Consider the following 15773-nt stretch of genomic DNA (forward strand, 5'->3'; position numbering starts at 1 on the left):
TTATATATTGTAAAGTAATATATATGACTTTTGTCCACTTAACGTTGCTAACAAGTCCCTGAAGCACTGTTTGACTTTTTAGTGGAATCATTATTGAAGATCCTACAGCAATTACAAATCGGCATTATTTCACAGTGATATTAAAAAGATTTTAATTTAGTGAATGTATGATTAAACTATTTATATCAGATACAAGATTGTGGAGTTATTTCTGGACCATTCTGGAGGGGAGACCAAAGGGAAGTTACTATTAGGCTAGCTAGTATTATACAGAGAGTCCTACCAGTCGAGACCAAATCAGTGTTTTGTTTTACTCGTAGCAATTAATAGTTCTTGAAATTAAACATTATTGACATTTACTGGCATGAACATCTATAGGATCGGCAACCACATTGTCCAATCTTAAGTATCTTGGTATGCTACTTTAAACAATTATAAAAATACATTATTATGTATATATAAATAATTGACTGTATAATTTCAAATTATGGAGAAGACGGTCAAGGTTGCGGTCAAAAGATAAAAAGAAATAGTTTACAACTATTTCTTTTTATCTTTTGACCGCAACCCTGATCATCTTCATAATTTAAAAATAACTTATAGAGTAAAGAAAATTAATTAATAAATAGACAAGATTATTATAACACTTTTAATAGGTTTGTTTAATACAAAACAAACAAAATGTCGTTTCGGATTACCCGTCATTTTCAGGAAAACTAAAAATTAAAAATATATAATTACTAGCAGACCCGGCAATACTTGGCTATTACAATACATATTGGGATGTATAAAGATTAATTAAAACAATTAAAAGATGGATCAAAATTAACATATATTTAGTTCAAATAAAACTAATACATGTACTTGTAATACAAAAACATTTTCATCTCTCACTACTAATAATGGTAAGGATCTACGTAGACAATTAACAACCATTAAATATATAATTTAAAATATTCGGCGGTGTAAAGCTTTCAAGCTATGATAGAAATTTTTAAAAATTCAAAGAAAACCTGTCTAAATTTGACATATTAAAACAAAAATATGGGTAAAATTTCTGCAGGTTAAATAGTTATTTTTTATTTTTGTTGTTGATTGTTTTGCAGGTAATTTAATCACCATTCAAATAACGCTCAAAAACGAAGTTTGGATAATTCGGGAAATGGAATTTTTTGTCTCAAAATTTTCGCCTCACATGAGCCTTTGATATCTTCTGAAAAAAAAATAGCTATACCATTAACACGACTCGGAGCTATAATATTAACCAAAGGGTAAAAACCGGATCTAATTATACGAATTAGAATCGGAGATATAAATGAATCATTTTTCTTCTATAAGGCCATTATATCTAAATTTTGTTACTGTAAGTTAAAAGAGCAAACATTCGGATTTTTACAGGTTGTAATAATGTAGATATTTAATAAAATTCAGAGAAGCTATAGAGGATTTTATGAACAATGGGCATAAAGAGAAAACAATTGTGTTTCATATGGAATGTGTGTTTCGTATTAAATCAAATTAATTCCAACAGATTGTTTCAAAACTGCATTTATTTCAATAAATTTAGGTCATGTTCTATTCTATAATATTAACAAACCACATTTCAATTTATATTTCCAAACGAGGTATCATTTTTTTTTTTTAATGTTGATAAAGTTTTTAGAAGTTCAACTTTTATACTACAACCTGTTATGTTTCATGGTTATAGTTGGTCGCCGTATATGTTTGTATTCTACAACAAAAACAATAAATAAAAACGAACACAATCTTATATCAATGGTAATGGGAAAAAACTTGAATTCGGATCATTTAAAAATTACATCTAAAAAAAATGTGTTGAAAAAAGTTTTTACAGTTTATAATTAAGGTATTACGAGGTAATAGTTTATATTTATCTTAATTAAATCATAAGGAAAGTTCACTAAATTAAAATATTTTAGGTATAATCTGAAACTTTAACAGTAAAACAAAAATTCTAAATTATTATATAATGTCACCGACCTCAATTTTTATCAATAAAATACCTTCGTCGAAGGAGGCCTATAGACTTCCTCAATGAGGATAGTGAACTCGGCTCGAAATCTGGTCACAACAGAAGTTGGCCGTGACGCAGAGGTCTACGGCACTGCAAGGTTGAGACCCAGTACCCTGGTCCGAGTTCACTAACTCTGCCATTGAACTTGATTCACGCACAGATTATCGCGTGTGCACATTTTTGTGGCAACGAAATTTTCCAGGTTCATTACACATTTATTGGAATCATTTATTAATATATTTTCTATATTATTTTTGTAGTATTTCTCCAAAAATAATTGACTTCTGCTGATTATTGAAAGTCATCGGAGAGAGATTGTCGTCGCTCAGATACTCATATAACAGTTCGCAACCAGAGATCCATGGACCAAATGTGGCGCGGGAGGGACCCTGTAAATGAAATAAGTTGAAATTTGGAATGTGGGGCTGCTTTATAGGTTGACAATGCCTATAATAAATAAAGTAAAATATAGTGTGATAATAAAAGTGGAGGTGAATTTATTAAGAGGAACTTTTTAAGTTTTACACCCATCTAAAGACCCTAAAATTGAGTTAAAAGGTTAGAAATTTGAATATGTATTAAGTAAGAATAAGTTTCATAAAAGACCATTTTTTACTCTTTTCCCAGCTACTTACTTTTCTTTTTTTTTGTGGCTTTTAGAATTAATTACACAACGAAAATGAAGGAAAAATACAAACTTGGCGCACTTTTATCTTTCAAGGGATGAGGTTCTTCATCGTCTTCGATTACAACTTTTTTTTAATAATTTACTTAGTTATTTAGTATATTAGAGAATTGTTCATAAAAAAAATAATAAAAAAACAGATTATTACTATCAGTATTGTTATTGAATTAAATTAAGTTTGTGCTTTTTTTTTTTTACTGTAATCTCTTTCCTAGGTTATTTATTATAACGAATAAATATAATAAATATTGCGTTATATAGTTATAGTCAGTTATTTTTTATTTATTTTTTTATTGTATTTTTTAGTTATGGGTCTATTTTCATTTCACATAAATACCGGATGTTAATTAAATCCTCTTGGTCATTTACTCATTGTGTGGATAAAACAATGTAAACCAGATGTAACGCGGGTACAGCATACCACAAGGCGCAACTAGTAGGTCCAAAATTGCAAGTACCACGGACCTCGGACAAAGTAGGGCATTGTATTATTGTAGACGGGGAATTTGTCAATGACAATTATATTATTCGCAGCAATACAACTGTATTAACACAACATTATATCGCTAGTCCGGAAGTATAATGACGCAGCTGTAAGTTTTGTGCTAGTGAGTTCAAAAATGCATATACCAACAATCAGTAAATGCGATTTTAAGCCCACCAACCCCAAAAGTCCATTTTACATTTGCGTAATTATTCTGCCAGCAGCGATATGATGTTATGTCACGTTATAAATAACACAGAACTTTATTTTCCAACTTTAAGTAAAAAGCTCGAGGGGCCTCCAAGATTATCCTTACATTAGTGATGTCTACATTCTTCTAAAATATTTCCAACTGAAAAAATACTGAATTGAGTTGCTCCATAGTGACACGACTGTTAATATGTTAATACAATAGTGGGCGCTTACTGCTTTGTTAAGAGATAATTATGCATATGAAGGCTTGGTCTATTGTTAAGCGAGTTAGATTAACTTATCCTTTCCTGAGGTTGGATATAGGTAGACCATGATTTCACTGTTTTTGTTTTTTTAGTACATCTTTCAATTCATCAAGATGGCTCTCCTCCTACATGGATTTCCATTTATATAATATTTCCTATTTGAAGGGACTGGTGAGGTAATTACATCAGCCTTTAAGCAAACAGTCAGAATACAAGTGCTACAATCACATAATTAATGTCTTTGCCTCCTGAGTTAATGACACGCAATACTTGATTTAATTTTTTACTTGAGGACAATACTTTATCCGACATTTTCCTGACCAAACATGTTAACGTAGATTTTTACGTACATTATTCAAAATGAATTATTGATAAAATTAATAATGGATATCTCAGAACGTTTACATAAATATTCAGAACTAAAAATCAGCAACTTCCATGACCACTATATGCTGCGTGCGGAATGTTTTTGAAAAATATATTTAAAAAAAAAATTGAAAATAATTAATTATTAAGCATTGAAAATAGGAAAAGGAGGTTTATAAATAATTAACTCTCTACCTTTTTATAAACAATGCGCCACATCAAAAATAGTTTACATTACTAATATATAAAGGAATTGCTTGCATGTTAATTCATAATATGTTCATCGGTAGATGGTGCTGATCGAACACAGCACGTAGTCCAAAAAAAATTAATTTAATTTTTTTTTTATCATTAATAACTTTAGTTTATTTTTGCCATTGGTAAATATTGATTCAAATAAACTTACAACGATAACTAGTTTTCTTTAAAATTTTATTTAAGAACAAATACATTGGCGCATAATATTTCTATTTTATGTGAGTTTGTACTATACATCAAATCTTAAATATAGATAAACTAAGACCTTTTATTTCTTCCAGGGTATCTCAAAGAGCCCCATGGCCGAACCAAAAGGGTACATGGTGGCCCCCATTACCAACGACGACATCGAAAATGTCCTTGCTTTCCTGAGAAAATTCTTCTTCAGAGATGAACCATTGAACCTGTGCATAGGACTTCTTGATGAGCAGCCTACCTGCATGGAACTGGAGAAGTTCTGCGTAGAGCCCATTCCTGATGGTAAGTAACTTTTCATAATATTACAATAAAATTAAATTAAGTGTTAGTACCTCATTCTAACTATTAAGGGGTACTGTTAAAATTATTCGTAAGGATTTAAAATTATATCTTTGAAATTTTAAACCTATTCATAAAAATCAAAAAGCAGTATCAATGGAGCTCTCAGTTCAAATTGCCGTTAACATTTAACAAATATCATCCTTATTATTTGCTTTCTTGGTTTAATTTGATTTGATAGCTTGGAAAATATAACATAAAAAATGAATATTTAAAAATAATTATTAATTTTTACTTTCACTTAGGTTCGTGTGAAATATATACTAAAGAAGGGGGAGCATTGTTTTTATTTTGTATTTTTATATAGGTAGCATTGTAAGAGAGAAGTTTAATACTTTCAAATAACAACCTCAAAATCGTAAATTATAAATTTTGATAGTAAAAAACTCGGTAAGCAACAAAGATGAAAGAGATTTATTTTTAAATATGAAGAAATGTCATTTCCGTGGACTTGCAGAACGGTCTGAATATAAATCTCTACAAAGATTAATGACAAGTTATTTTCCGAGAACTTCTAAAATGGAAGTCAGTATTAGAAGTTGTTTATTCGGGTTTAATGTTTCTATGTACTTCATCTAGGGTAAGGAGAACGAGATCTCCAACAGATTACGGACTATTAAATAACAGTTAGAGTATGGACTAGATTCAAAACGAAATAAATGTCAACCTGTCGGTCAACAGGTCGGATTCAACTCGCTTTGACTTCTGAATCGAGAATATTGAGGTACTACCTCAACACGATCGGCCACTACGGCCTCAGTTTTTTCATTACATAGAGACTACATATTACCAATGTTATAAAAGGCTTTCGAGGTTTATTCATGATTACTCTTATTAACATGGTTAATTTATATATTTTGCCAATTGTTTACAGCCAAATCGTACTGGACCAAATTGAATTTTATTTGTTTATTTTTCCAACAAAGCAAAAAAATGCGGATTATATAATACATTTCTAGAGATAGAAAATTTGACCTAAACCCAAATAAATCAAAAGGAGACAAAACGTGACCCAAGACAATCTTGGGTATCAGATTCACTTTATAAGGCAGGACTTTCTCAGCAACCCCTTTCAAATTTTGATTGATCAAATTTCTGATCTTTTTCCTTAATCCATCACAAGCTAATAACCTGACCGCCCATCGTTGGCTTTACTACAGTCATTCAGACTGACCTTTAGATTTGGACAGTAATAAAAATTATATTTAGGCTAAATCAATTTTTTTAAGTAAATGATGTATCTACAAGTTTGCTACTTCCGCAAATCCAAGTGGCAAATGCTTGGTAAACACAGGAAGTAACAAAGCGGTCAACACGTTTATTTTGTTCTTTTGAATTTTTTCGGCTATTTCTATTTACTACATTTTCATTATAAAAAGAAACAAAATAATGATAGGCAAAGTGAAAGAAAACGTAAATATCAGCAATATTGGTTGTAGATGATAAAAATTCATATAAATAGTACTACCTAATCTATAAATTCAACCCTTCTAGAATTGTTATCAGAAACTTTTTAATTTAATTATCTAGACACATAATGTCTTCATAAATATACATTTTTTCTATATTTAATAAAAAATAAACTGCTAAATTTAATTAAGAAGATTTGAAACAATGGATTTACACCGAATTGATAGAATTTTAGAATATAAAATCTTAAACAAGAGTTAATTATTGAATCCAAAGGTTGGAGAAATTCTTTAACTAATTATAACATGGACAGCACAAATATTCATCTGTTGCAAAAAGTACAAGCAACAATGCAAACTGATAAAAAACATGTGGATGCAGTACAAGCGCCCTTTGATTGGTTCACAAAAAGTACAAGCAAACTTGCCCAATCCGAATAACCCATTCACACACTTGTGAACGCGCGAATTTGCCATTGTTTGGCCATCGTGAAAGGCACCTAAATACTTTTGTAGTAATCCGGTTTGTGAAGTGACAGGTGCCATAACTTAAAGGCTGATTTAAAGTAGTTCAATTCTTAAATTAGCCCTGGCCAATGGCCACTTGTAGTCATTACCTTTGAGGTGCGATTCCACTGAAGCGGAACGACATGAAACATGAGGCTAGTTTTCTAGTGTTGCGTGATTGTAAGCGAGCACCCATGTATCAATTCGATTTTTCTCCCTTTATCGAATGCACTATCCATTTAGTATGTATCTAAATAATTATTAGGTCACCCATTACGGCGACTTCCCACGTCAAGAAACGCGCGATGTATTTCCTTAGTACATCGCGCGAGGCCTTGGACCACCACGGTCTGTCGCGCCAATAATAATAATAATAATTACGGCGACAAGATTGTCTGATGCGTTATGCCTTAACAAAGAATGGTGGCCACAGCTTATTTCGTAACATCTTTAACTCTTGAAAAAAAAACAAACCAAAGCCAAGGTTCTGGCCGATCAGAACCGATCCCGTTGAATCCTGTAGCTAGGCAGCCGTGTGTCAATATGTAGTTGTCAACAGGAAACGTTTTTATTTTCGTGTAGCTTCAATGTAATTACTTTTTTTGTTCCTATGGTAAAAACCTCAATGGACACCCAAAGCACCAAGTCTTTAACTATTGTGGAAACTTAAAATCACCATTTAATTCAGCTACTGAGCTGGGCAAACTAGTAGCTTTTCTTTCATATAAAAATGTCTGCTGTAGAGCCGAGAGGCTGAGATCCTAATTTATGCGCCTCTCTCTCTTTTAGAGTTTTAGTTTTTTTTTACTAAGTGTAATTTACTTGCTCTAATCTTTAAGCCATCTTATTTCTTGCAAAACTTTCTCAACTATGCGCCACTATTCAGGATTAGCGAGAGTTCGAATGCTCCCATCATGATAGTTAAAATATTGTTTCTACTTCTTATTTGACGAGGTTGGCTTTAAGCTTTTTTATGCAGATTGTTGCTTCTAATGTACTTGAGTGCATCAACTATACTTCTTATTACTTTGTTTTGAGAAGTTGGCATTATTAGTAAATAATTTATTTTTATAAGGCCAAAAAACAACTAACAAATTCATTTTTATTTCACGAGTAGCCGAACGAAAGTTACAACAAGAAATATTTCTTATAAAATATTAATTTGCTACAAATGTGGTTTTATTCAAGCTTGTAATAGTGACAACTAAAATAAAATTTTTATCTTTCTAGGTTTCTCACTGAAGGCAGTATCACCTTCTGGTGACATCATCGGTGTATGCCTCAACGGAGTCGTGAACCGATCAGACGAGGAAGAAGATATGGAGTGCGATAACGCCAAGTTCCGAAAAATCCAAGATCTACTCGATAAGGTCTATACCGAGTCGGACATATTCGGCAGGTTTCCCGACGTTGATAAGTTCTTAGACATCAGAGTAGCTTCAGTGGACAAAGCCTACAGAGGTCGTGGGATTGCCAAAGCGCTTTTTGATGAAACCAGGTAAGATATTATACCGTTTTCAACTGTAATAAAGAAGAAAGCACAAAATTTATCTGTAATTGATACTTATTTAAAGGTTTAAAACCTTGTCGTCATGGAAAGACAACTTTTAAAACCTGTATGGATCCTTCAGAATCGTAGAAGTAAATGAAATAATAATAATTTGAAAACCGAATATGAAAATACCTCTATCGGTCAATAGAAACGAAATGTACTTGCATAAAACATTGGTGTGTAGACCCTATGAGTGTTGAAACTTTTTGAAAAAGTCTCACATGCCTTCCATAAAACTCAAGACACATCTGTGAATAGACTAATTTATTTTCTGTATTTTTATACTCAATGATGAAGGAGCTTTCTGTTTGTTAATATGCACTGAGCATGGGATGAATGTACTTGCAAGGACTAGGAATGTGTAATGGAAGATACCTGATACATCATAAGGACTGGTCCATCATAAACCCCACCATTTTGGCTTCACTTTTTCTGTTACCTTACCCCTCCATTATACTCCTTCCTCCAAGATAGGAGTTATGATACTACTAGGATTATTCCTCTAGTTGGTTTTTGTTTTGTTCTTAAACTAAATAGTTTTGTGTTTTAACCTTTTTAGTTTTAAAGTTTTGGAAATTTATATTTTCTTACTTATAAATATAAACAAACTTTTACCATTACTTATTATATGATACATCTAAAAAGTGAGAATAATTTTTAAAAAAATATATTATCTAGAGCTCCCATTGTTTTAAAACATTCATGAGATCTGAATAATTAGAGGTTAAACTTCAAAATCAGTTAGACTGTTGACGCTTATAAAATAGTTACACGATACTACAAAGGGACATACTAAACAAATTACCCTCCTTAAGATCAATTGTTGGATAAAAATTAGACATGGAAAGAAATAAGAACATAGATCTGCTAAGAAATTAAAAGTACTACTATAACAATACTATTTTAGTACTTATAGTACTATTTCTGATTACTATAACATTATCAAAGATTAGATAAATCAAGCAGTTTTTTACATCATCTTACAATGAAAGTTTGAACCTTCAAAGATTTCCTCATAAAGAACCCTGTTGTAAATTGTTTTAATTTTATTTAGAGAAGGCCCGTTAAAGTTTTAAAAAACAAAACAGTTGATTCTGTTCACCCAGTTTTGTTCAATTTAAACCTCATATGCCTATAACGAGGATGAAAATAAAAAAAAAAAAATACATGTTTTTGTTAACTAATTCAGTATTTGGTCTTGAAATAAATGAGAATAAAACAGAATTAGTTATAGTAACTATAATTTATTGTTCATTTTATTGATTATTTCAGTAATATAGATATATGTGGAAATATTTTATGAATCTGGGGACCAAAATATTAAAATCATTAAAAATATTGAATTTTCAAAAAAAAAGAAGAAAAATTCATAACCAACTTTAGGTACTTCTCTAACAATGTTATCAGTTTGGAATAAACTACTTTGAACATTTGATCATAAATTACATACAATACTTGAACATGAACAACTTGGTTGGACTATAAATTTTATTATAGTAATAGCAAATCCAAAAATACTTAGGGTTTTGAAACTAAGACATTGCAAGAAATATTTGATCCAAAGATGATTGAACTAAGAAGTTTAAATGTCACATCTACAGCAATTGAGACCCAGTAATTTTAAAACAAACAAAATAAAATAAAACAGCATATAATTATTGAAAGGGTGTGTATAACCATCGAGTCTGACAAGGAATGGGATATTAAAAAAGGCAACCAGTTTAACTCCTAAGGAATAGACCTAGAAATGGATGGTAGGATTTCCTTAACTCGGATCTTGCAGTTTAGGTAAATTATACAGCTTAACAGTTATTCCATAACTAATTGATTAATGATTAGACAAAAATATAATAAATACATCATAAAAATACAATCAAATGATTTCCATCTAGTAATATTAATCCACAAATGCCACAATCCCAAGAATAATTATAATTTTGAGTTTTAATTGGGTTTAATTGAGGGAGCCAATGATGAATGATGGGACCTGCATCCAATGTCCAGGTTATCCATGAATTTTTATATTTATTATTGAGTAAAAAATTCATGCAAATATCAAATACATATCATTAAACAGATTCTACTTATTATAAATAATAATAGCATGTGAGACATAGTTTTTTAATTAATTCTATTTCTAATACAATAACAATAATTAGATTTTAAGTTTTCAATCCTGGATAATGGAGGCTCCATTGCATTCATTTTTAACTTTAACATCATATCCACACATTATGTTTAACCAGTGCAATTAGCTGATGAGATATTAAATTATATAATTAACACACCAGGGATGAGGAACATGAGTACCCATCCATTCCTACTCCTACCTTAAGCTTAAAAACCATTTAATTCTAGATCTCTGGATCAAATCCTTTTCAGCCTTCAAATTCAATAATAAATTAATAAGTATAGTCTGTAGTTAATGTTTTTTTTCTTCAGGAGAATAGCTGGTGAAAATGGATTCCAAATGGTCAAAGCAGATGCCACTTCTCACTTTACTGCCCTCGCAGTGATCAAACTCGGCTTTCAGTGTATTTACTGTCTCAACTATGGAGATTACAAAGATGAAGATGGCAAAGTTATCTTCTCCCCCGAGGCTCCACACACATGCGTGAAGACCTTTGTCTACCGAATCAACTAAGTCATACATAACTATATAGTTCCTTTATTATACTAGCTATAAATGAGTGTTACCTGATATGTGAAGATTTGTAATTAGAAAATAACTTTTAAATATTTTTAGATATGACTTTTAAAATACATTTTCCAAGTTATATGTTAATAATCTACTATGTATAAACCAAATATTGTTTTGGTTTTTAATTAATGATATCGCACAAATTATAATAACAATCAATCATACTAATGTATTAAATTATTCTAAATTTTATTTTCAATGTACAAGAATATGATATTCAAAGAAAAAAATATTATTTTTTTAATTAACCTTTAATATTATGATTATATATTCTTTCTGTATTTCATCATTTATAAGAGTAAATTTAATGAACAATTTTCTTGTTAAAACGAAGTAGGTTCAACGAGAACAAACACCGAACCCTCAAAAGAATGATTTTCAATCATCTTTTTTCTCACTATTTAACATGAAAAACTTTGTCATAATTATTTATTTTAAAATTGTAATAGATAAAAAAAATCCTATTCTTTTCAATAAATGAATTCAAACTTATTATACTACTTAAATGTTAAAAAAAGAATGTGACAATTTAAAAATAATGGTAAAAACTGAAATCTATATATTATATTTATACACAATTAATGCTTTCATATAACTCATGGACACCATTCTGTATTTTAAAACCATATTTCAGTTTAACATAAACATCGATCATCTTATAAAATATTGTTATAATAAATAAAAGTTTTTAAAACAAAAATGAATTGTTTTAAATTCTTCTTGTTACTTGTTAAAACCTAAAGTATACTTGTAATTTATTTTTTTAATGTATTTATAGTTTTTTCAGGATAAAATACTATGGATATGTGAAGATCATAAAATATGATATAAATGTAAACAAAAAAAAATGAAAATGGTTATTTAAATAATAAAATGTTAGAAATAAGTTGAAGTATTAAATTTATCAAATACCTGGCACTACAAAAAAAAAAAAAATACAATGCCAATAATCCTTTATTCTTCTATCTTTAATTATCAAAATATAATTTAATTAATCAAAAACATAATTAGGGACATCATTAATTTGGATAATGAAGAATTTATCCAAATTATTTGATTAGATCTTTGAGAAAAATCTCCCATGTAAAGAATGCTTTTGGCAACAAAAACTAAAAAATACATTAAATACCTCGATACTTCAGGGTTTTGCAATGCAATTACATTATTCTAATTATAAATATTATAATAACTGAAGTTATTTGTTTGCCAAACTGTCCGCGACGAGGTGATCCGACTCCAAAAGATAAAAAGATATTTCACCACCAGGCATCTCTGCTGGGACAGCAGATTGAGGTACGTCTGTTTGTCCGAGGGAGAGTCAGATGTCGCCATGAAGATGGCCAACTTGTTGTAATTAATACAGCTGAGGATCTGGAAGCCATTCAGTGATTCTAACCCCTCACCCTCCTTGGTTAAATCAGATTTAAACTTCTATTTACTTGTAATTTATTCTTTCTATTAATTCGTCTATTTTTACATTTTCATTATTACTTTTCATTTTCTTTTTTATTAGCCAACTTAAGAAAAGCATTCTTTTTTATAGAAGCTATCAATTTATTAGTGCATATGAATTTTTTTTTTCCTTTAGTAAATTTAATTTAGTTATTCTGATATATTTTCCAAACACATTTTTACATCTATACCTATTATTTTCATCTTATTTTTTATTTACTCTTCTAAGTAGCATTATTATTATTTTTTTTTTTTTTTAAACCAAGTAAATTATCATTGTTTTTGAAGTATTTATTTTATTTCCAGTAAATTTTATTTATTATTTCTATATTTTTCTCAATATAATGTAACATTGTATTTAATTTGTTATTATTTTACTCAGCATAGTTTTTTTTATGCTTAATACAAGTTTATTGCAAATCTCATTGTATTAAAATTAAAAATAGTAAATGTACCCTCTCCCTTGATGTTAACTCAAATATCCTTTTCAACACATTCTCAATTTTCCTTCCTTACTCCAATAATAAATGTGATTCATTCCTCACTGTTTCACACTCTTCCTTTTAGTCCTGCATGACTAGTATCCTAACATGCTGCCAAGTTAAATCCCAATCCCTTCCAGCACATTATGACAAATTTCTGATTATTTCTTCCAAAATTTTTACCGCACCGTTGCCGTCTCGGAAATGTGGCTTAAATCCAATATCCCAATTTCCTCTATCTCCATTACCAACTCCGTCATGACTGAATGGACAGTACTGGTGGTGGTGTTGCTCTATACGTTCATGACAGTCTGAGGGCCAAAATCCTTCTAACGTCTCCTCTCTTTGACACCCCTCATTTGGAATACATTTTTGTACAACTTACTTCAAGCTCTTTTTCCCTCCTCTATATTGTCATTTACAGCCCACCTCGAGTCTGTTTTAATGATACATTTTAATCCTCTTTCCTTTTATATATTCTTCTCTTCCAAAATATAATAATCGCAGGCGATCTCAACACCAACCTTCTCACAGACTCTCCAATAAATCATACCTCATGAACCTAATTTTCTCCCTAGACCTTTATATTGTTCCCTACTAATCCAAACATCATACCCAGTCCACCGATACCTGGCTTGATGTATTTATCATTGATTCTCCATAGAACCTTTTATCCTCCTCCCAAATTCATGTCCTTTCTTTCCTGCCATGACCTCATCAACATTTCCTACAATGTTCCCACTCCCTTGTTTATGCCAAAAAAAATTAGTTGGCAAAACCTTGATTCCTTAACCATAGAAAACATCAGTCCCTATCTTGATGAACTTTCTCTCTCCTTAAAACATCTATTCACTTTTATTCATTGACGATATAGTCAAATGCCTATCCTCGAATCTCCTTACATCCCTTAATCAACACGCTCCTCTTAAAACCCGTACCTTCAAATGATCTTCGGCTCCCTGAATTAACTCAGACATAAGAGATTTAATGAGAAGACGAGATTCGGCCAGAAGACGCTTTAGATGCACCAAAATTTCAGAACACTATTCCATCTTTAAGTCCCTCCGAAACCTTACCCAAACATCCTCACACCACGCCAAGGAGCAATACTTTCACAACAACTTATCCCAAGAACCTGATCCTAAATTCAAATGGAAAATCCTTAAGAACCTCTCCGTTGAAAGTTCTAAATCCTGTCCATATTACCCAGTCGATCCGGAAAAGCTTAATTCCTTCCTTGCTGCTTCTCCTCCTTCAATAACCTTATGCGGCTTTTCATATTATCATATCCTTGAAATCCAATTTGATCCTATTATTTATTTATTAAATGTTTCCTCAGATTACTTAATCTCAATAGTCTTCCAGTCCAGAACTAACGGTTACGGCCCAGAGCAAATTCCTGTAAAGATCATTGAACTTTGTCTCCCCACCATTCTTCCTGCCTTTCTGTCCACTCCCAACTTAATAATTTTCTCGAGAAAAAAACTCTCCTCAATTCAGTTTTCGCTCTCAACATTCCACACAATCCACTTTATTAAAAATATCCCAAGACCTCCAATCCTCTATACACATTTATCAAATATTTTGATTATTATTTTAATTTAAATTTAATTATGTCCCATTGTTCCTAAGGGATCCTCACTTTCAACAACCCTTTTTCCCATTTATATGAACTATCTTCCTGATTCCATTGGCCACATAATACCACTTATATACAGACGATCTCCAAATCTATCTATCCTTCCATCCCTCTAGGTGCTTGAGGCCATCCAAAAGATACAAGATATTGATAGGGTTTCCAAGGCTCTCTCAAGACTCCCACTGGTGTACCGAGTGGAAGACAATACCTCCTTAGTGTTTTCTCATTTAAAGTTTTTAAAATCAAAAAATCTACCTATATCCTTCATCTACTCACTCTTCATCTATCCATCCACTCATTAAACACCAGATCCCAATTGATTGATTTATATATGCCCTCCTGTAGAACCGCCTTCTTCAGCAAATTCTTAGTTATACCTGCAACCTTCTGGAATTCTCTTTCCATTTCCATTCCCCAATCCTCATCCATTCTTTCCTTTAGACACCTATTCCTTCATTTATTGTATAACCAAACTTCTGCATCATTGTGAACAAATAAATAAACATATATTGATTAACATTATAAAAAGTAGTTAAGCTAAGATCCCAATATAATTTCATTTTACTTACTGGAAACTTTTAAATGCTAGCCAGACAAAAATCTTAATGTATGAGCCATGTATTTATTCTTATGGGACATATGTCCTAGAATAAAATTATTTTTTCATTTCAGTTCAAGAAAATAATTATAAGAAAATATTGGCCAATTTTAATAGCCATCATAAGAGCATCAACTTTACTATAGAAAAATTAATTAATAATATTATGATTTGTTGAAATAAAAATTAATAAATCCGAGTAATAAAATCATGACAAAGTGGAAAAAAAAAGATTACCAGCAATAGATTATTGAATTATCACTCAAATCACCCATTAAATGTAATACAACTATTACATGTTTATTTAATATTAGAAGTGATCATTTTTAGGGAAAAAAATACTTTAGATTTTAAAATTGTAGAGTATTAAATAAAAGTAATTATTGCGAAGACCCACAAAGAACTAGAAGGCATTTTATCTACCAACTTAACTTACCTTCAGGAACCTAATTCCAAGGGAGTTGATAGATAAAAACATAAGAGGAATATTGAATGAAGTTTTAAGTATTAAAAGGTATCAATAAAAAATGAGATAGGAATCAATACTTTTCTATTTTTTAACAATGTTTAAATAAATCTAAATGTTATAATTTATCATTGCATTAAATTA

The 15773-nt window shown here is 30.5% G+C and overlaps 1 protein-coding gene across 3 annotated transcripts in view; it reads left to right on the top strand.

The window, feature by feature from the left end:
• LOC106690290 (arylalkylamine N-acetyltransferase 1) overlaps positions 1 to 11819 on the top strand; it is a 135489-nt gene extending 123670 nt beyond the window's left edge. The window contains exons 2-4 of one of the 3 annotated variants that reach the window (XM_014435665.3): positions 4568 to 4766; positions 7970 to 8237; positions 10734 to 11815. In XM_014435665.3, the coding sequence (XP_014291151.1) occupies positions 4586 to 4766; positions 7970 to 8237; positions 10734 to 10935 (651 nt within the window). In that variant the 5' untranslated portion in view covers positions 4568 to 4585 and the 3' untranslated portion in view covers positions 10936 to 11815. Of the gene's footprint in view, positions 1 to 4567; positions 4767 to 7969; positions 8238 to 10733 lie in introns of all 3 variants that reach the window. The other 2 variants (XM_014435662.3, XM_014435663.2) reach the window with 2 other exon arrangements.
• The last annotated feature ends 3954 nt before the right edge of the window (positions 11820 to 15773 follow it).

This window comes from Halyomorpha halys, unplaced genomic scaffold (genome assembly GCF_000696795.3).
Source record: "Halyomorpha halys isolate HHAL.00 unplaced genomic scaffold, Hhal_1.1 Scaffold1644.1, whole genome shotgun sequence".
Lineage (NCBI taxonomy): Eukaryota > Metazoa > Arthropoda > Insecta > Hemiptera > Pentatomidae > Halyomorpha > Halyomorpha halys.